This window comes from Terrapene carolina, unplaced genomic scaffold (genome assembly GCF_002925995.2).
Source record: "Terrapene carolina triunguis isolate 2854851 unplaced genomic scaffold, T_m_triunguis-2.0 Scaffold67, whole genome shotgun sequence".
Classification (NCBI taxonomy): domain Eukaryota; kingdom Metazoa; phylum Chordata; order Testudines; family Emydidae; genus Terrapene; species Terrapene triunguis.
The window spans coordinates 51,387,382-51,409,205 of NW_020664418.1; the positions used below are offsets into that span (position 1 = coordinate 51,387,382).

Genomic DNA, 21,824 nt, shown 5'->3' on the forward strand with positions numbered 1-21,824 from the left:
CCTCAGACCTCCTGTAACACTGTCGTCCCCTTTAATCCAGGGCCAGGGAGATCAGTAGCCAGCTGAGGCACGTGCTCTTGGCAACCCAGGAAAACACAGAACGTCACAGTTTCCCTCTCCCCCAGAAAACAAGCAGATTTTCTATATCTCCCAGCAGCCGGCAAGAGGAGATTTGGCAGACTGGGTAACTTGAACTGTCAAGGCCGTAAGGAAGTGAGGAACAGATTGTGCCAGGAGCAATCCAGGCTAGAGACGTGGTCAGTGCCTGACTGGGGCCTCAGCCTAAGAGAAGTGCCGTGATAAGGAATTTCTAAACCGGTGATTGCTGCGCCCCTGGCTACTGTGTGGGGTGCAAGGCACTCATGCCCCTGCTCGTCCTCTGCATGGCAGTTGGCCTGAATCTCCCTGGGGAAAATAGTCTGTGCCCTCAGCTCACACCTTCGTGGGCATTAGCTGCCTGAAAGGGCACAGGAGACGCAAGGCAAGGCCAGGCCGTGTCCCCCCGGTCCCTCCAACGGGCTGGCTGTGGAGCTGAGAGCATAGTGCATCCCCTGAAAGCGTGGTGGGGCCACCGCACTGGCCTGTGCTCCCCTGGAGGGATTCTGGATGACTTTGCTGCAATTCCTCCTGGTCGCTCCCATGTGCGACACAGACTCCGTCCAGTCCCCCAGCATGCCAGGGGGTGCCTGCCCCATGCCCACAGCCCACCCTCTTACAGACGAATGTGTGCCAAAGGAAGGGCTTGCATTGTCCTATCCTGCACAGTGTGCCATGCAATGTTAATACGGCCTTTGGTCTGAGCAGTGCCCCAGCTCTGCTCAGGGAATTAACAGCCAGGCATTCTTTGCTGCTTCGGCCCGTCTAGTCCTGGCCTTAGTCCTGTGAGTATCCACAATGCGAAGCAGAAGAGGCACTTGTCTAGCTGCTGGGGGGAAGCTGTGTACCTTGGTCAGTCATGGCAAGGGGTCAGCTGTGAAGTGGCCTGCGCATGCAGGGGGTGTGAAATTCAAGGCTGCTTCTCCCTTCTCCCATTCGTTGTTTCAAGTGGATGTTGATAGAGCTCTTTGTCCTCAGAACAGGAACAGAACCTCCCAGCTACTGCCCAGAAACCAAACACTCCAGCAAGCAAAGAGACTTCAGAACGGTGTCTGGCGTTCCCTGTGCAAGCAGACATCATGGGGAGGAGGACGGGGAGAGACGCCCTCGAACACAAGCTGAATTAGACCCGGGTTCCCTCCCCGGCAGAAGCACTGGAGTGTGCTAGCAATCTCCTAGGCTGCTCAAGTTAAAATACCGGTTGGCTCTGCTGAGCAGCTGACTTCAGCCTCATTGACAGCAGCAGGCTAAAAGCCAGCCAGGTGGAACAGGAGTCAAGAGGCTAGTTAAAGTCTGCTGCAGGCCAAGGGGAATTGTTCTGTACAAATGGGTTCCAGGAAGAAAATGTCAAAGTGGCTTTTCTTTGTGACTATCTCTAGTGCCCATAGAGTCAAGGAGGCCTATCAGCAGGCCTCATGCCAGACAAAGTGGGGCCAGACTATCCAAATGGAGGCTGCAGCAAACACTTTACACTGCAAGATAAACAGAACTTTCACAACTTTGATACCTGGGAAGCTACTAGAGCAGCGGTGGGCAAACTACAGCCCATGGGCCGGATCCGGCCCGGGAGCTGTTTGAAGCCGGCCCTTGAGCTCCCGCTGGGGAGCCGGGTCTGGGGCTTGCCCCCTTCCGGCACTCCAGCCGGGGAGCAGGGTCGGGGGCTGCTCCACACAGCTCCCCGGAAGCTGCGGCATGGCCCCCCTCCGGCGCTCCAGACGGGGAGCAGGGACAGGGGCTGCTCCACACAGCTCCCCGGAAGCCGTGGCATGGCCCTGCTCCAATGGCCCCCTCTGGTGCTCCAGTGGGAGCTGCAGGGGCGGTGCCTGCGGACGGGGCAGCGTGTAGAGCCGCTTGGCCGCAGCTCCGCTTAGGAGCCGGAGAAGAGACATGCTGCTGCTTCCGGGAGCCCCAACCCCCTGCCCCAGCCCTGATCCCCCTCCCGCCCTCCGAACCCCTCAGTCCCAGCCCAGAGCCCCCTCCTACACTCCAAACCTCTCATCCCCAGCCCTACCCCAAAGCCCGCACCCCAGGCCGGAGCCTGCCCCCCTTCCCGCACCTCAACCCTCTGCCTCAGCCTGGAGCCCTGTCCCGCACCCTGAACTCCTCATTTCTGGCCCCAGCCTGCACCCCCAACTGGAGCCCTCACCCCCTCCTGCACCCCAACCCCAATTTTGTGAGCATTCATGGCCCCCATACAATTTCTATTTGCAGATGTGGCCCTCGGGCCAAAATGTTTGCCCACCCCTGTATTACAGCAATGTATAAAACATTCAGTTTGCGAATACCTGGCGGATGAAGGGGTGATCACTAGCCGCCAGCATGGATTTACCAAGAACAAATCATCCAAACTAGCTTGATTTCCTACTTCGAGAGTAACTGGACTGGTGATGGGGGAATGCGGTGGACATAATATACCTGGACTTCAGCCAGGCTTTCGACAGAGTCCCACAGGACATTCTGATAAGTAAGCTGGAGAAATGTGGGCTCAATGGAACTACCATTAAATGGACACGTAATTGTTTAAACAACTGCAGACAAAGAGTGACTATTAATGGAATGACGTCAGGTTGGAGGGAGGCCTCAAGTGGGGTTCCACAGGGATCTGTTCTGGGTCCGGTGTTATTTAAGATCTTTATTAATGACTTGGATGTAGGACTAGCGAGCACACTGATTAAGTCTGCAGGTGACACAAAGCTGGGGAGAGGGTTGCCAGTACTTTGGAGGATAGAGCTAAAATTCAGAGAGATCTGGATAAATTGGAGAACTATTGACAACAAAACGAAATTTAACAAAGACAAACGTAAGGTGCTCCACTTCGGGAAGAAAAACCAAATGCACAAATACAGGATGGGGGATAACTGGCTGGGCAGCAGCACGGCTGAGAAGGATCTGGGAGTTGTGGTGGATCACAACCTCGACACGAGTCAGCAATGTGATGCTGTTGCAAAAAAGCAAATGCAATTGTAGGTTGCATTAACAGAGGATCACATGCAAGTCACGGGAGGTGATCGCACCGCTCTACTCGTCACTGGTTAGGCCTCAGCTGGAGAACTGTGTCCAACATTGGTCACCAATGTATAGAAAGGACGTGGAGAAACTGGAAAGGATCCAGAGGCAAGCGACAAAGATAACCAAAGGGAAGGAATGCAGCCATACGAGCAAAGGCTGAAGGAACTGCGTATGTTCAGTTTGGAACAGAGGCGATTAAGGGGGAGAAATGACAGCAGTCTTCAGATACGTGAAAGGCTGCCATGAAAGAGTGAGAAATGTGTTCTCTTTTGCCACAGAGGGCGGGACAAGAGGCAGTGGGTTCAAACTACAGCAGAGCAGGTTTAGATGAAATCTCAGGGAAAACTTCCTCACTGTAAGAAGGGTGGGACAATGGAACAGAGGCCTAGGGAGGTTGTGGAAGCTCCTTCACTGGAGGTTTTCAAAAGGAGACGTCTGGAGCCACCTGTCTGGGATGGGTTAGAAACAACAAATCCTGCTTCTTGACAGGGACTAGACTAGATGACCCCACGGTCCCTTCTAACCCTTTGATTCTACAGTAGGGACAAAATGTGGAAATGCTGCAAGGGACGAAATTTAGGTGAAAACTCAAGATGGGCCTGAACCAGAGCCCTGAATTGGAACATCCTGGAGCTTTGTATCTGTGCAGAGTTCAACCTCCAGACCCAGACCTGGTCTCAAAGTCCATGGTTAGGGTGAAATGGAACCTCAAATCAGAACAAGCCCAAAAGACTGAGTGCGCATGCGCATGTTTAACATCCAGAACGCAGCGCTGCCAACTCTTAGGAGTTCACCGTGAGTCTCGCAGCACTTGGTGTTATTCTTAAAATCCCAGCTGCGGGGATCAAGAGACTGCACAAGAATCTCCACATTCTTTGTTTTTTTTAAAGTAAGTTTCTAGCCCTTATGATTGTAGAGAAAAGCTTGAAAACGTGAAGTGAATGAGCCCTAAAGAACCAGAAGCCAGAAGGCAAATAAAAAAGACAACATTTACTATTTGGATAAATCTCCTGATTTGTAAGCTAATCTCATGACGTTTGGGACCTGATTCAGGATTTTTGAAGGTGTAGGGCTGACAATACTGAACTGGACTCAGTCAGAACGAGCACTCAACTATCAATACATGTTACATGTGTCTGGGGATTTGCCAGCCCAGGGGAAAAGCCACCCTTTGGTGAACCGAAACCCTGACGTACGGGGGTTGGTTATTTCAGTCCAGTTCCTGGTGAAACCTGGACACACATTCTGCAGACATGAAGAGAGTTGTGTGACCAACTCCTCAGGCACCGTGCTGAAAGTGTGCATTACCTTTCTGTGGCTCTAGGGGAGACTGGTCAGCTATATCCCACTGGGGACAGTTATGCCAATAATTCACAATCAATAACTTCTTGGATGAAATTTCACTTTTTTTGCCTGCGAGCAGATTAACTTTTCATGTGTGTCCATTATTTTAATCTGGGCTAGGAATAGGTTTTACAATTGTTTTACTCTCTGATCCAATTACAATTAGTTTTATTTCTTGGTTAGATAGTTTCTGTCCCAGACTGGATGAGCACAAGACCCCTTCCACTAGAGGTACTCGTGTGTGTGAATTTAAAATTCATTGTCTGAAAATACTTGCACAGGGGACTTTGAAATCTGCTTTCCATGACTGTGTGCTAGTGAAACACGACTAGTGCAACGTTCACGGGAAGCTAACACAAAAGGCAAAGCACAGGCAAACAAAAACATTCAAGCATTCATTCTCTAGACATTTTGTGCATTATTTACCCAGCTTTAGCGCCAGATGATTCACAGGGTAACAGAGAGCTGTAGCTTAGAAAAGAGCCTAAAGAAAATAATCTGTTGACAATCACAGAGGGACAGGGTTACATGACAAATCGGGCAGTTCAAATAAAGCACTGCTGGAGGGGTTACAAGCGAATCAGACTAACATGCATCTAGGCTATGCAAAAACTGACTGGGTGTCTCAGAGCAGAATATTAGTAATTCACGCTATCAACTTGATGGTAATTAAAAGAAGTGAGGGGAGAAAAGCGTTTACCATCTGTATGATCTCCTCCAGTGTTATCTGATTGTCTCCTGGATCTTCCTGAGTCAGAGTCCTATGCAATGAAAAGGCAGTGTTACTTTAGCTGAAAGAACAATAGGTTGTACACATTTCTTGGCTCTAGAGCAGTGGTTCTCAACCGGGGGTACACAGACCCCTGGGGGTACGCAGAGCTCTTCCAGGGGGTACCTCAGCTCAGCTAGAGATTAGCCTAGTTTTACAACAGGCTCCATAAAAAGCACTAGCGAAGTCAGTACAAAACTAGTTTCATACAGACAATGACTTGGTTATACCGCTCTATGTACTATACACTGACATATAAGTATAATATTTCTATTTCAATTGATTTATTTTATAGCTAGATGGTAAAAAGGAGAAAGTCATCAATGTTTCAGTAACAGTGTGGCTGGGACACTTCTGTACTTTTATCTCTGATTTTGTAAGCAAGTAGTTTTTAAGTGAGGTGTAACTTTGGGGTTTGCAAGATAAATCAGCTCCTGAAAGGGGTACAGTAGTCCAGAAAGACGGAGAGCCACTGGTCTAGAGCACAACTTTACATTTAGAGCTTCATTCAGTTGATAGTTTGATAGAGTAAACTTTTAGGAGTATGGAAGAAGCTGCTTCTGTGGAGTCAGATTTGTCACTTTACTTATTTAAAAAGAAAAAGTTAATGCGCCAAATTGCGACCTCAGATCCCTGTGAGTCCAACTCCCACTGGGGTCAGCAGGGGTCTGCAAACTTAGCCCTGCACACTGAAAAGGGGTGAGCCAATACTGTCCTGTGGGAAGTGGTGGGGTCTGTGTCTCTTTCCCACTGGTCTCCATGGCTATTCCACACCACGGCCTCCCGTTGACTTTGGTGGGAATGCCACATGCTGAGTGGCCGTAGGCTCAGTTCCTGAACACGAGCAGCGCCATCCTAATGTCAGTCAGCACAATTACTGAACAGAGGAAGATCCACAGGCTGCCTTTGTTAACTGGCACACCGTGCGGACGGACCTGCTCATGCTCACAAAGCACATGCCAAACAGTGACAGCCATGGAGGATGGGAACTGTGTGACTGGCTCCCAGCCCCAAGAGTTTTCTAGTTAAGGCTTTGGGCCTGCAAGTCCTCGTGCGCAGGGAAGCAAGGCATGCCGGGCTGCTGCTTTCCAGATACAGAGTGACGGGAGACTGTCCCTGGTGCAGAGAAGGTTAAGCGTGAGCACCGATGCACCGAGGCAGCAGCACGTCTCAACCCGCCCCCCCTCCAGCCCCTGCACACCTCTCTTCATTGTGTTGGAAATGGGCAGCCCTTAGCATGCCAAGGAGGCCCTGGCATGGCTCAGTCCTGCCATCAGGTATTCCGGCGCTGACGGCTCCTCCTGCCCAGAGTGCCACAGCAGTCAGCAGGACTCCCTGTCTTACTGTGAGGATCCCTGGGTCTCGAACCCGAGTCTGTGGGGAGCTGGGTGCTGGGCGGGGCTGGCAGAAGTGGTGTGGGACTCTGGAGATCATGGGGGGGCGGGTGATTAATTTCTATTCTATTTATGCTGTTGTTGGGTTATCTGATTCAATTGGGGGGAACCGAAGGGTCTGTTTATTTAGTATAAGCTTTTGTGGGTATTCACCCAGGAAAGCTCATGCTCCAATACGCCTGTTAGTCTATACGGTGCCACAGGACTCTGTCGCTTTTTACAGATCCAGAGTAACACGGCTCCCCCTCTGGTACTTTATTTAGTATGTTGTTCGTGGAGTATTGAACGGTGCCCAGGGACCTGCTCTTTTACTGGAGCTTATAAACTCAGACTGGGCAGGGAGTAACTTCCGCTCTTACAGCAGTGTCACTGAACAGAGAATCTGGCCCATCGTTGATGTTTGCTTCCCGAATCATAGAAGCTAATTACTGGTAAAACTGCCTAGAGAACACACTACTCCCACTCCATCCTGGGGGACGGCAGGTAGCAGCTGCGAACGGGCAGCGTCATGCTCTGGGAAAACATGAACCCCCTAATAAGCCTTTACCGTATAATATTCGCTGCTGCTTTTCTCTCCTGGGTCAGGAGCTCAGGATCATGGATAACTTCCTCCAGAAAGCTGATCACTTGACATTTCAGTTCCTCGTTGGTTTCAAAGTCCTGCCAAAAGCATGTACCATTAAAGGGTCTCACACGTTTTATTCAGATTAGAGCGCATTACAAGCAGGTTCACTGTCTTATTTCCCTTTAAAAACCTCTCCACGATTAATCACTATGGTATCGCTGCCTGCAAGAAGAGACAGAACATGCTGTCTGCTCCTCCTAAGGAAGAAAAACAGCTTGTCCTCTTGTCAATTACACTCTGCTCCTGCTGCAGAAGAGCTTCAAGAGAGGCATTGGAAAGGGAGGGCACTGGACTCACTTTGTTCTTTGCATTAGCGTCAGAAACGGCGTCTGGACAGAGCAGAGTTTGGGGCAGGATTGTTAATAAACTGCACGGCTGCTGCTGCTCCACACTCTACCACAAACAATGCCAGCATCAAGGGGAATGGTGCACCAGAGAGCTGAGCAGCCGTCAGTCCATTTTCATCCCTAACACATTTTACTAGCCTCTTCCCACAACCCCGTCCTCTCACACACAGAAACCCAGCCCACTGCTAGGACCCAGCCTTGGATTTCTGTACCCGGGTTGGAAAAACAATGAGGAGTCTGGTGCTTTGGATGCTCTGCACATGTTACATTGCCATAAGGTCAGGGACTGTTCGGTTCAGCATCTGCAGCTTCCTCAGCCTCCCCTCTGCAGCAGGTGGGAGCTTTTCTCGACTTGTGCGAATTACACAAATACGGGAAAAGGCTGATGGCCAACATGCTCAGCCAGTAAGTGTACAGTGGCATTCACCCCCAAGCAGAGAGCCCATAGAAGGCCTATTAAGGACTGGAGGGGTCCAGTGGGCCCTGTACAGGGCCCTCTGCACTGGGTGAATTTCACCGCAATGAACAGGCCGGCTCATCGTCCCATTATTGTTCAGTAAAATCTCATCCTGTTGCCTCAGCGCAGCCTCTGCCTCCCACAGCCACAGAGACGCAACCATCCCTTTGTCCCAGCGCTACCAAGTACCTGCGAGTGTTTGGAGACCCAGTGGCGCAGAACATTGAGCACTCTGTTGGTTGCCGCTCTCCTTATCACAAACTCTTTGTCCCCATTCCTTTGGTCAGGGGGAAAGCCTAAAATCATTGCAAATAACTTAGCACATATACAATTATTTTAGGAATTACTTAAAATATTAACAATTTAACAGAAATAATGTGAAAAAGCCCGAATGGCCAGTTAACACTCTCTTAAGTTGAAAGGTCAACTCTGAGAACTAAAGCTGTCTGTAGGCAGAGGCTCTCTGGTTGGTACACGAGAGAGCTGTGTGCATTCAAGCACTTGGATTTGTGTGTGCAAATAAAACCGCACATGCAAGTGGAGACTTGGCATTTGCACATGCCAATAGACGGGTGCAATACAATACACCGAGCATCATCTGCACAGGGCTAAATTGTCTGGGACCCTAAATTGTCCATCCTTCCCACTGTGCCCAGCTCCCGCACATGTGAGCAGCCTGTATGTTGAAGCTTGGCACCCCCCCATCCCTGCGGTGGAAAGGCTAACGAGCATTCCTGTACTCAGGTGCCCCTGCCGAGCGCGCTCCACCTGGCGCAGTGGAGTTTAAATGGGTGAGACTGGCCACAGAAGGGGGCGGGGAGTTTTCCCAGGAACAGGGACAGCGACAGCCCCAGTAACAAGGGGAGCTCAGGCTGAGGCAGTTGCTAACCTTTCCCTTCAGCCCCGTTTGAGGCAGTCGGATGTGACAAGCTGCACACAAGCGAAGGCCCTGGAGGGCTGCGGGGCCGGGGAAGCGCTGCTAAAGGCTAGTGACAAGGGGACTGTGAATCGGGCTCCGAAAAGGACTCGAGGAGTGAGCTGAACGCCCGCCGGGAACAGTGAGATTGCCCACAAATGGGGGCTCATGTTGGGCACCCAGGGGCAAGAGACTCAAAGCTACCAGGGCTCAAGCCCAAGCTGAGGCCAGCCAACCACCTGGCCACTGGTCTCTTTGGCCAGTGGTCACTGGAGCTGCTGCTGCATGATCTACTTGCAGTGGGTCGTCCTTTGGTCTATTTTTGTAAGGGAAGCATCCTATTGAATAATATGGGATGATGCTGTATGGGAAACAGTAACCAGATACAGCGGTGATGGTCGCCCTATAAATAAACTCTTTGTACCGTACTCCATAGTTGTGTAGCTCACGTTTCTCTCCAAGTGGGATAACTCCAACCTGCCCCAAGCTACAGAGCATTGTTTTCCCTCACCTGCACTTGCTAATGACATCCTTCGATATTTCTCCTTGGTCGGCGTGCCTTCGTTGGCTCCCGCAGTCGCTATCGCAAAAGCGGAAGCAGCTGACAGGGCACTGCGGTTATTGTCAAGCTCCCGGCAAGACGTCATAACGACTCCATTGTTATAAGAAAACAATGAGAAATCTAGAAAAGGAAGCAGGAGAACAATGTCAGGCATAGAAGGGAAAGGTTGTCTCCTCACCTTTACCTGTTCATTTAACCATTTTCTCATGGGACCAAATGCTGCCCTCGGAAACGCATGAGCAACATCCCCAGAATTCGTTGCACAACTGCCACCTTCTCAGCTTTAGCAGGGCGTAAACCAAGAGTGTTCTACAGAAATTAAAAACATCTATCAAGGGAGAGTTTACGAGAGGATTCTATCCTCCCTCTAGGCTTCATTAAACATCTCACTGAACGACAGAGGTCTCTAGTCAATCCTGCAGAATGGTTAGAACATACAGAAAGATTTTCATGTTCTCTAGGCATTTCCCCACAAAGCTATACAATACTTACTTCTTGTGTGCACAGTCTATTATTCTCACAAATCTCTACACACACACACCCCTTTATGGGATGCAGGCCTAGTTTCCTCCCTGGGACACCTTGCACAGCATAGACGTTTGAGGCGGACATAAACGATGATGCAGCACTGATTCTTAGGCCTTGCAGTTCAGAGCCCAGGTTGAATGGCTTCACAAAGGGACTCTGGCTAACACACGTAGCAGGGGGTAGCCGTGTTAGTCTGTATCTACAAAAACAACGAGGAGTCTGGTGGCACCTTAAAGACTAACAGATTTATTTGGGCATAAGCTTTCGTGGGTAAAAACCTCACTTGTTTCTGAAGCACACTCCAGTAGTTGCTCAGGTTGCTAACACCCTCAGAAAGGAGAGGAGAACTATTAATGACAAGACACTCAAAGAGCGTGGCTCCTAGAGTCACCCCAGTGCTCACATCAGCACAGGAACATTCACTGCAGAATGCATTGCAGCCCCGGAGGAAGGTAATCATCCACCGGGCCAGAGCGCAACATCTGCAGGACACAGGTGCAACTAGACAAAACCCTGCCCCCGTCACCACGCTTGCAGAAAAAAAAAATTCAAGAGAAAGGTCCTGCTTCTCTTCCCATATGCACCAGTTTTACACCAGTGTATTTCCGCCGACTTCAGTGGAACTTCTCCTGATTTACTCCAGTGGAGCTGAGAGGAGAATCAGGTCCAAAGAGTGAACGTAGCTGTGCAAATATCCCAGGTGCTAGAGGAGTTTCTGCACACACGTTACCTGATGAATTTTTGCATTTGACGGCTTTAGGAGTAGTTGGAGATTTCGTTGGCGAGGTCTCCGTTTCTGCTTCATCGCTCTGGTTTGGATCAGTGTCTGACTCCTCCCGAACTGATACCTCGGAACCTGCAGAAAACAAGCAGCTGGTTCAAATTCCCCACTTGTAACTGTGGATACTGCAGCAAAACAAGGCTTGGAAGCAGGTGTGAACCAGCCACATTTTAGCTCCTTCAAATCTCTCTAACATCCAAAAGGGAATTGCTTCCCTGCTTTATTCACACTAGAATCAAAAGCATCAAAGTTCTGTTGCCTGAGAATTATTTTTGATTTTTCTTTTGTCCTTAAATCAAAAATGTTTTGCACAAACTGGTCACTGTCTGACCTGGGTAACCCACAAGTCTTTACACAGCTCGGAAAGTTATTCAGCTTTTAGTTGCCACATGGCATGTAAATAACTTCAGCTGACCGCGTTCACGTGTTTGGGAGTTCTATCCTGGAGTGTCGGGTCAGGCTCAGGAGATGTAGGCTGTTTATTGGTGGTGAACCTGGTCACAGAACTGCTGAGCAACACAACAGCCTACTGCAATTTAAACCTTGGTGTAAGGTCCCTGGGATGGAATAGATAGTTAATGGTGTAACGCGGGGAATTTATTCTGCTCATCCATTGAGAGCGTCATGCCAAACCACTAAGTATAATGGGAAGTGGGGTTCCATGAAGCATATCCTAGAATGCACCCCACTTGTACATCCCAGGCCATCTCAGAATGTCACCACATGGGCCTTTGTTCTTCTGCCTGGCTCAGGGCCTCTGATTGTGTGCATCCAATCACCAGTGGGTACAGTTCACGGACCCAGATCAGAGATCACTTTGTACACTCAAGTGATAACATTTGCACAGAGATGATGAGGTGTGTGCGTACAAATGAGAGTGCCCTCAGGACACCAGGGGCCCTAGTGCATATCTGACCAATGGAACTTTTGCTCTTGTTAAACATGTAAACACTTTTTGTGGTAGCTTCAGAGTTCAGGATGGGAATGTCTGGTGGTGAGAGCACAGGACGTGCCCAGCAAGGGATGGAAGGCTGCATGGCAGGGTGTTCACAACCCATGTTAAAATGGGGCAGATTCTAGGAGGCGCATGTGTTAATTGGGAGTAACTAGTTACAGATCTGTCCGTCTCTTTCTTAGCCACTCCCTTCCAAACAACATTTTCTGGACTTTTGAGGCCAGATTCTTAGCTAGCGTAAATCATAGAACCATAGGACTGGAAGGGACCTCGAGGGGTCATCTAGTCCAGTCCCCTGCACTCTAAGTATTATCTAGACCATCCCTAACAGGTGTTTGTCAAACCTGCTCTTAAAAATCTCCAATGAAGGAGATTCCACAACCTCCCTGGGCAATTTATTTCAGTGCTTAACCACTCGGACAGTTAGGGGTTTTATATACTTGAAAACTGTTGTCATGGCCTCTCTTAGTCGTCTCTTCTCCAGACTAAACAAACTCCATTGTTTCAATTGTCCCTCAGAGGTCATGTGTTCTAGACTTTTCATGGTTTGTGTTGCTCTTCTCTGGACTCTCTCCAGTATGTCCCCATCTTCCCTGCAATGGGTGTAGCGCCACAGAAGTCAGAGGAGTGAAGCTGTTTTACACCAACTGGGGATCAGGCTCTCTGTCTTTGATAACTTCCAGGGAGATGCTGGCAACATCAAACCAGGAATTTTCGCTGACCTGCGACGCCAGTAACACTGTGTTCTCAAGACAAGCTGGGACGGTTTGGGGACATGTCCGAACCGCGGCTCGTGACCTGCTTCTCCCAGCAGCAGTTGGACATGGGCCTCATTGAGTTCAACGTACTGCGACTTGCTGACCCTGCACTCCTTAGGCCACGCTCCCAGGGCCCCCGTTAGGCCAAACTCGGCCCTCCCTTGCACCACGCGACTGGGCTGGCGCAAAGGGGATGGGGCCTGGATTTGGCAGATTCTGAGTGATCTGCAGGACTGGCTCCCTGCTGGCGCCGCTTGGACACAAAGGGAGAGATTTTTTAAAGCTGCCCTTTGCTCTTGCACCCCCAAACTGCAGGTGCAAATAACTGCGACTTTGTCAATCAGATGGAGAGAGACGGTGCCAGGCCTGCTCAGTTAATATGCTCTTCCCAGTACCTGACCCGGCGGGCTCTGGTCAGAGCTGTACGTGACAGGAGACCTGGCTAACGCCAGGTGGGTGTTTAATCCCAAATCCCTGGCACTGAGCAGTTGGAGGGGCTGGGCAGTTTGCCAGGCTCAGAGTGTCCCTCCCCACGGATTGTGCTGTGAGCCAGGGTTACAGTTATACTTGGCCGGGTTTGGCCTCCCCTTCCTTTCTCCCGCTGCGTCTTTCTGACATTTATAGGCCTGTGTTTAGGTGTCAGCCGGGGGCCTGCCCAGCCAGAGGCCAGCACAGTGCACTTTCCATTTGTGGTAAGACAGTCGTGGTCCCACCCGGCTCAGGCTCTCTTCCTTCAGCACCTTATCTCCATGTTGTGATCCAATGGGGGTCTCCATGCGTCCTGGCCTCTCCATGTCGCCTGACTCACACTCCTCAGCTGTTCCCTGAGTGCCAGCGCTGCTGCTGGCCTGACCTCACTTCTCCACAGCCCAAGTGCCAATGGGTTTGCTCCCAAATCCCTCTCCAGGCACCGACAGACGTTTTCTTCCCCACGTTATGTTGGCTGGATTGCCCCACGGTCCCTGCAGGCTGGGGCACGTTTCATGGCCGCTTGCATGTGAATTATACATTCCTGCTAAAGCCTACAAATGCAACACACTCTTTTCTTGAGACACAAAACTGGGCCCGTTTCTACTGCCTCCCTCTGCTCAGATCCCCACTGTTTGCCTGAGAACCTCTCACCAGCCTGTGAACCAACAGTGACTTACTTGGCTTGCTCGGAGGAGTCTCCTCTTGTTTTTCGGATGCAGTTTCACCTTCATCAGGTATTTTATTGGGGTAGTTACTGGACACGTAAAGTTTGTTTATATCAAGAGTGGTCTTACTAAAGGGTGACATGGAAGAGTACATGCTTGCATAGCCATTGGAGGAGCAACTCAATGCAGCTAGGTCCAGAGCCTTCCCTCCCGTGATGATGGGGATGTTTAAGGACAACTTCCGTCTTCTGCTCGGCGAGGACGACTTGGTGATGGACAGCGGGGGAGGGGATGAGAATTTCCGATTTGCTCTTGGAGATTTGGGCGGCTCGCCGTAAAGCAGTTTGGTGTTCTGGCTGCTTGCAAACAAGAGCTCCAGTGACCTGGGTTAAAACAAAAGCGATTCCTATTCATGCTGCTTTAAAGCTAGGGTGACCATAGGTCTCGTTTTGGCCGAGACAGTCCCATTTTTTAAGCCCTGTCCCGGGCGTCCTGACTTTTTTGGCAAAACTGGGCATTTGTCCCTTTTGCTCTTGCCAACTGATGATTAGTTGACAAGAGCGAACTGGACAAATGCCCAGTTTTGCCAAAAAAGCGGGGTGTGACCCTTAGAGGGGTGCAACCCCTAGCAGGGTGCATAGGAACATGTGGAGGGGAGGGGACAAGTGGCAACGCCAGCCCTGCACGGGAGGGAGGGCTTGGGAGAGCGGCTCGGGCTGATGGCAGGGGATCTTGGGCCAGCCCCACATGCTGGGGATAGAGGGCCTTGGGCTGGTCCCAAGCGGGCAGGGGGTAGAGGGGGACCTCGGGCCAGCCCCAAGCAGGCAGGCAGCAGGGGGGGCTCAGGCATCCCACTATTCAGCCCAAATCTTCCCCTTCCTAATTCTGCCCTCTTATTCCTTTTTACTGTTCTGAAAGACTCTGCTTTCGCCTTGATTTTTGTAGACTTATATTCCCAAGTCATTGCTTAGCCAAAGCTAAAAGTATCCAACTCTTGTAAGATGGGGGGGAAAGCTGGGCCATTACAGTTTGAGCAGTAGTAATGGTAGTGTTAAAATTCTCAAGGAACTTTAAAGAACAACACTCCACCCAAATGAAATTTATGGGGGGGGGGCAAGAGTCATCTGAGCATTTTACAGACCGGGAACGGAGATACAAGTGAATGTATGTCTTGCCCAACATAACCCAGCAAGGGACTGAGGGAGCCAGGGACAGAACCCAGGAGTCCTGACTTCAGAGTCCCTTCCTCTAGCCCTCAGAGCCCAGGCCACTTCCCCCAGGGGTCAGGGCTCCGGTTCATGCACAGAGGAGGCGGAGCAGCCTCACCTTGCAGGAATTGCACTGATGGGTTTCTTGTAGATAGTGATGAGTTTGTCCAGAACGACCACCGCCGTGGTGAACACCCGGTACGAATGCAGAAACGTGTTGAGAAAGTCGATGCTGAGGAACCGCAGGTCCGTCAGCCTCTCCAAGAGGCGCTCCACGCTTGCATAGCGGATCTGAAGGACCTTGCAGGAATTCATCGTTTTACTGAACCGAATGTCGACGTCGTCACAGTACAAGCTGGCATCAGACCTGCGGGGATACAGAATCTCTCGGTTCCAGCCTGGAGTGACACCAGTGCGCTGTGTAGGCAGATACACTTCACCTGGAAATACCTACGTGGGGCGCAGAGGGAGACAGTACTGGCTCCCCACGGTTAACTGAACACTGGTGTCTCTTAATTAACGTTCTGATCTGGGAGCTTCCCCAGGGGAATGTGACAATCGCCATCCCAGTGTGCATGGAAACACTCTGGGATATGCAAGAGCAGCAGATTTGCTGTAAACGAGTTAAACCCTGAAGTTCTGCAGTGTCTGCGGTGTGGGAAAGCAGCTGGGCAGGGCGGGTGGGGAGAGGGTTGTCAGAATTTAGGGACGCGCACACGGTTACTGTGGCTTCCGCACAACCAGGTGCCTCAAAGAGGGTGCAGGATGGCCATGCATCAGCTGGAGCCTGATTCAGCAAGAATTTTCCTGGGGAGTCCCACGCAACAGACGCAGGTGCACAGGCTGCACCGCCCTGGAAAAGGCACAGAGGACCCCCCGTGCCATGCCATGCTGGCTGGCTGGGTATGGGGGAGAAAGCAGAGCCCTAGCCCTGCCCTCCCCGAGACTGCAGGGGACTCTGGTTCCTTCCCCACCTTCATCCCTCCCATACCCATTTTATCTGTATTTTAGAAAACATTACATCAGTAATAATTCTTGCCAAATCACTGACAACGAAACCATACAATCCTAATGCCCAGAATGGAATTATGCCAATGTAAAGTCCTCAAAGCAGCATGGGAGGAGACCAGGAGAAATCCACACTCCTTGTGGCTGCCTTTGTATTTCCTTGTAGCCCTTTCTTTTTAATCGTTTGTTTTTCCCTTTCTTCGTTCCTCTGCATTTGTCCTCTTGAAGCTCTCCCCTTCCCACACAGCTCCTTCCACCTCCCTTCACACAGCCCTGAGCAAATGTCCTCTCCCCGAACACCACCGACAAACCCCTGCTAATGTGCTGTAATCATCGCTACGGCTCAACACAGCACACGACAGCTCCTAGACACAAAGAAAAACCTCCGGGGCCCCAAACAAACATCACAGGCCTTTGTTGTAGAATGTCTTCTCAGACTTGCCCATCACTAATTGTTACAATATTTCTATGGTGATCATTGATTACTGGTGTGTGACAAGTAGGATTACATACGAGGGGTTTAGTCTGGCACTGATTACGCTCCCACCGGCATCCGAATGGAGCGATTTGAATGCTAGTCACTTATGGAGTCCAAAGGGAGTTCTGCTGGTCCAGGGGCAGAGTTAAACCCAGGTGCCTCTGTAGTCAAGCTACATTTGCACAGGCACTCAAAGTTACATATCTCACAAAGCACAAAGCACTTACTTGATCATCTGGGGAACTGTGACTTTTGAGTTCTCCTCAAATGCATTCATCATGAGGCCATTGCATCGAATATTGTCTACACACTGAAACACAGAAGGGTCAGGGGAACGGAGAACGCAAGTTACACTGGAAAGAGAATGTGTTTCGAGGCTCGATATAGGATTTGCTCAGTTGCTGAGATCACAGCATAAGGGGACGTGATGTTGAACTAATCCAAACTGGATACATCTTCACTCGTATCTGCCAAGGGCCCTTTGAGATGAAATTGATGCTGGAAATGCTGCTTTCCTCAGATACGAATGGTCATAAATACGGGGTGACCAAAGGGTGAAGCGTTTACGGCGGTCACTCTTTATGCCAGTTGCTAGCGGAGAGGTTACAGGGACCTACACAAACTAGCTGTTCTTCTAATGCAGGATTTGGCATATTTAGAATGAAACTACCAGAGGTGGCCTGGGCAAAACCACAGACAGGGACCTCCAGAAATGGTCTCTCTCCATCTCTGTTCTCCCAGATAGACTCTTCCAGCCCAAGTCTCCTCCCAGAGGACTCTGCCTGATAGCCCTGGTAGACAGACGCTCCCACACCGTAGTCCCCCCCTCCTCTGCCTGTTACATACTATATGCCGTGTTGTTGTAGCTGTGTCGGTCCCAGGATATTAGCGACACAAGGTGCGTGAGATAATCTCTTATTGGACCAACTTCTGTTGGTGAGAGAAACCAGCTTTCAAGCTGCCCTACTTGTCTCTCTCACCAACAGAAGTTGGCCCAATAAAAGATATTCCCTCGCCCACCTAGTTTCGGTTATATACTACGGCATTCAGCCTCTCTCACCATGTGGCCTACATCCTGAGTATCTAAGGTTCCTGCCTATATCTATCCTGGGAAGCTATGATAAGAGTTAAACATACTACATTGCTTCCTCGCTGAAGAAAAAAGGACATTGCACAGCAAAAAGGTGGCTAAGAACGAGATGTTATAAAAATCTGCCATTGAAATCATTTATTTTTCTCTTCCTCCCATCTGGAAGAGCAGTCCCTACATTTCACGTAACCAGACGGGCCCGACGCTCCACTTCTTTGCACCCTGCGGCATCATGTACACTCTGCAAAGTGAGTGCAAAGTGGGTGCAAACTGCTGCCACTGGTGGGAGTGAGTGGGAAAGTCAGAACTGGCAGCCTTTTATGCTCCTTTGGCACAAATGTAAATGATCCGCTAGCTGCAAGGGAATGGAGGGTTGGGCCAATATTCTTTTTCCAAGTGGAATGGGCCCCGATTTTAGCCTAGATTTACTCCCACCTTTGATGTGTGAGTGTGAACTACAGAGTGACCAGAAAGCCCCAAATTAAACAATATAAAATAAGAAATAAGAATTATTCATACTTCACACAGCACTTTCTCCTAATGCTCTAGTTACTTTAATGACTTCAACCTCACAACACCCTTGTGAGTTAAGTATTGTCTCTATTTTTATAGATAGGAAAAGTGATGCATAGAAAGGTTAATGCAAATGTTCTCCAACTCAGGTGCCTAAAGTCAGGCTCTATGCCCATATGTGGGCTTCCAAAGAAAGGGCCTGATTTCAGAGGCAGTAAGCAATCTGCAACAGCCATGGAAACCCAGCGTGATTTTGAAATTGGCCCACCTAGTTAGGTGCCCAAATACGGATTGGCTTTTTGCTTGATTTCTTCTTACCTGACTGATGTCACTGGTCCATGCAGCCTTTTCTTGCCTGGATGATGCCACCAAGATAACAGTAAAGGATGAAGAATCTTTTGGTTCCACTACAATTTTGAAATCAAGATGATCTATGTCTTGCCCTGATGCTTTTGCTTTGTAACAGACAAGATAAACAAGCAGAGTAAGGTTTGAGAAGTTTTTTCTAGGACATTTTCCAACAGGATTGTAAACAACATTTGTACTTTGTGATTTTGTTTGGCCACGGAATGCAGAGTTAACCCTGTAGAGGATACAAATTCAGAACCGAAGCTTCCACGTTGGCCATGAATCACCAACTCATACTGCTTTCCTCTTGCTGCTCCTTCTCGCAGATGCAAGGAGCATCATTACTGGGGGGAGCGCCAACGGCCTGTGGATTTGTGCTTTCATGCAGAGAGAGCAAACCCGTATTTTCAGTCTGAATAGTTTTTTTTTGGTTGACCAAAGTGAAGCCCCGTTCTCGACTTGATGGCATCTGGCTCTTTCAATGCAATAACTTTTGAATGCTGCATCCGATCAATTCCAAAACTTCTGGGAATGTTTTAGGCATCAATGGCCCAAACGCTATTGATTTTGGTCAAAATGAGAAAGCCAGAAAGGAGAAATGGGGGACATATACAGCCCCATGCATCCGGTTAGCAGAGCCATCATCTTCAGCCAGGCCTGTAATTATCCATAGACCAAAGAACTGGGTTACCCTCTGTTTCTCCTCCCAGTAGAGTTAAACACGCTGAGTGACTTAACAAAATAACAGTGTGTGGAAGGGGGGGCATACAGAGCCCCTAGCATGAGCCAGGGGGGGGGGCTGAGAGAGGGGGGGGGGGGGGAGCGTGACCCACAGGGATCTTGTGGGGGATGGAGGGACGGAAAGAGCCCCTGAGGTGTATAATGGTATGGCCTTCAGAGGCAATAAAGCGGGGGACGCCCCAGTTTATATTAAGGAAAAGCAACCAAGGAAGAAATAACATAACCAACGTCTCCGCGAAGGAGCAAAGCGGGGATCACGTCTGTGACGTGCTGTCTCCCCAAAGGGCAGCTGGCTGTGTAAAGGCGTAATACAATCAGCAGCGTTACCCAGCTTCTTTATAGGCCATAAGTGCTGCATCCGGCGGAGCACCCACTGAGAGGCGCTCTTCAGGGCAAGGGACAGAGGGAAACGGGGCGAGAAAAACCCAACTCGCTGCTGCGAGCGGCTGAGCCCCCTCAGCCCGTGAGCGGGGGGGGGGGGTGGGAAGGGCCCGGAGAGCCTGGCCGCAGCACTCGGCAGGCTTAGGCTTACGTGCCACACCAGAGGGCGAGGACAAGATTACAGGCTGCAGACTGGGCCGAGGCAGGACGCGGTTACAGATTGCGCCCAAGGGCCCGCCCGCAGACGAGGGCCTATCCTGCCTGTGCACAGGTGCAATCTGTCCCCACAAAAGCTGTCTCCACAGTGTGGGTGCTGAGACCCAAACCTGCAAAACCACTGGCTGCTTCGACGTTTGGGGGCCCAATTACCGATGCCTGGGGGCCGACTGTCAGAGGGGCTGGGCACCCAGAACTCTACACAGAATTAATGGGATCCAGGTGCTCAGAGTCCCAGGCCACTCGGGTAGATACCTAAACTCAGCTACCAGGTGCCCGACGCTAGGCACCGCAGGGTGGAAATCCAGCTCCCGTGTCACAGCCCAAACCGAGAGGCTGGTTTTGAGACCGCGGCTGCAAACGTTTGGCTCCCCGGGTCACTCCTCCAATCCGACAGCCAGGTGTGCATCTGTCACGGGCGGGCGGAGCTGGGCCACACAGCTCTGATTTTTATGAGGAAGATTTTAAAGAGGACGGAAAATAGCAACCTGGGTTTTCCATGACAAAGCTTGTAATTAGACAGGGCTTGCTGCACACCTACAGCAGCCTGGTTTTCTTAGACCATTCACACTGCAGCGCGTGACGAGGTTGGCCACCTTTGGAAGGTTATATTTAGGGTTTTTAAAGGGACAGTCCCGTTTTTGGGGACTTTTTCTTATATAGGCGTCTATTACCCCCCACCCTCGTCCCGTTTTTTCACAGTTGCTATCTGGTCACCCTAGTTATATTTGCAGAGATGTGCATCTGTTTTGTTCATGGCAGATAATGTATTTGATTCATGTCACCTTGTTTTCTGCTTATGGAATGTCTGCCACTGGCTCACAACTTCCTTGAATTAGTCGTTATTTGAATTGGCTCAACCAACTTGTTTGCACTTTTGGTTTTACCCTCTATGGATTGATTGCAAACAGCTCCCTGCAAGTCGCCATTAACTGCCATGAAAACTCCAGCAGTGCTGGCTGGTTGCAATGGGTCACAGAGTACGACTTCTGTGTCCTGGTTCAATGAGAATTACTCCTGTAATCAAGACTGTGGCCTCAGAAGCCGTCTGGGCTTGGAATCTCCCAGGTGCAGGTGGCAGGTTAGGGGGAAGCAGCAGCTAAGCAGGGTTGGCCCATTTAACCCTTTTCTCTGTCTGCGGGGTGTAGGTTTTCCCTGGGAGCAAAATGAGTGGCTTGAGTTACTGGCTGGGCCCAGAATTTAGATTTCATTTTCTTGCATCACATACACACAACCTAACTGCACATGCCCTTAATCCTCGTTGCAAGCGGATGGTCCGTCCTTATGGGTCTTTTCTAACACTTCTGGGTCCTGGCTCTGAGGAGGGTTTCGCAGACTTTGCCCCCTTGTTGGGTCAGGCAGCGTCCAAGCCCACATCAAACACGCCACTTCTAGGGCCAACACTCTTGTTTCCAACACGTCTCCTTCCATTAGCAGGCGCGTGAGGAGAGCTCCACGGAACGCACCCGGGGCTAGCACGCGCCCGAAGGTAATTCCTTTTTAAATTCGCACCATGGACAGGGATTTGGGGGGGGGGGGGGGTTGCCCAGCTCCAGCTGATACCTACTTTCTTCATCAGTGCTCTCCTGCTCCTCCATCAAGGTGCAGTCGATGAGCGAGATCACGCCGTTCTGAAAGAGAGGAACAGCCCCAGAGGGAAGAAACGTGAACTCGCACAGGCACACCTCAATCAATCTCCGCAGAAGCCCCTCGGAGGCGCAGCCAGGGGGAGACCTGTCCATCTTCTTCACTTTCGCAATTGAAGTCATTTACGCCCCAGTTCCTGCGAACAGGAACCCAACAGGAGGACTCCGGGGCATAAAGTTCAGCACGTGCTCAAGTGCTTGCAGGATCAGGGCCTTATTTATTACCATTTGAAAGCAGATTCTATTGCCAATGCATTCAGTGTTTTGACTGGTAGAAAATAAGTAATTACATGCTTGGAAATTGCGATTTTCCCTGTACTGCTGATCAAACTAATTTGTTTATAAATGATTTAATAAGCACAGTAAATTATGTTTCCCCAAAGTCTGTGGTGATAATCAGCAACTCTTTGCCATGGACTGTAATCTTTCAAACTGGTAATTTAATGTCAGTAAAGAGCCATTTTTCTAAGATTCTCACTCAATTAACTGCAAAACATCCATAGACAAATGTGAGAGTC

General features: G+C 50.2%; 1 protein-coding gene across 1 annotated transcript in view; it reads right to left on the reverse strand.

Annotated features, from left to right (window-relative positions):
* Positions 1–21,824, reverse strand: part of RASGRF1 (Ras protein specific guanine nucleotide releasing factor 1) — an 83,800-nt gene that overhangs the window by 13,382 nt on the left and 48,594 nt on the right. Inside the window, exons 11-20 of the mRNA XM_024200725.1 lie at positions 21,228–21,291; positions 18,293–18,429; positions 16,599–16,681; positions 15,004–15,252; positions 13,690–14,060; positions 10,778–10,903; positions 9,469–9,639; positions 8,231–8,337; positions 7,160–7,272; positions 5,150–5,210 (exon numbers count right to left, since the gene is read on the reverse strand). Coding sequence (XP_024056493.1) covers positions 5,150–5,210; positions 7,160–7,272; positions 8,231–8,337; positions 9,469–9,639; positions 10,778–10,903; positions 13,690–14,060; positions 15,004–15,252; positions 16,599–16,681; positions 18,293–18,429; positions 21,228–21,291 — 1,482 coding nt within the window. The remainder of the gene's footprint in view (positions 1–5,149; positions 5,211–7,159; positions 7,273–8,230; positions 8,338–9,468; positions 9,640–10,777; positions 10,904–13,689; positions 14,061–15,003; positions 15,253–16,598; positions 16,682–18,292; positions 18,430–21,227; positions 21,292–21,824) is intronic.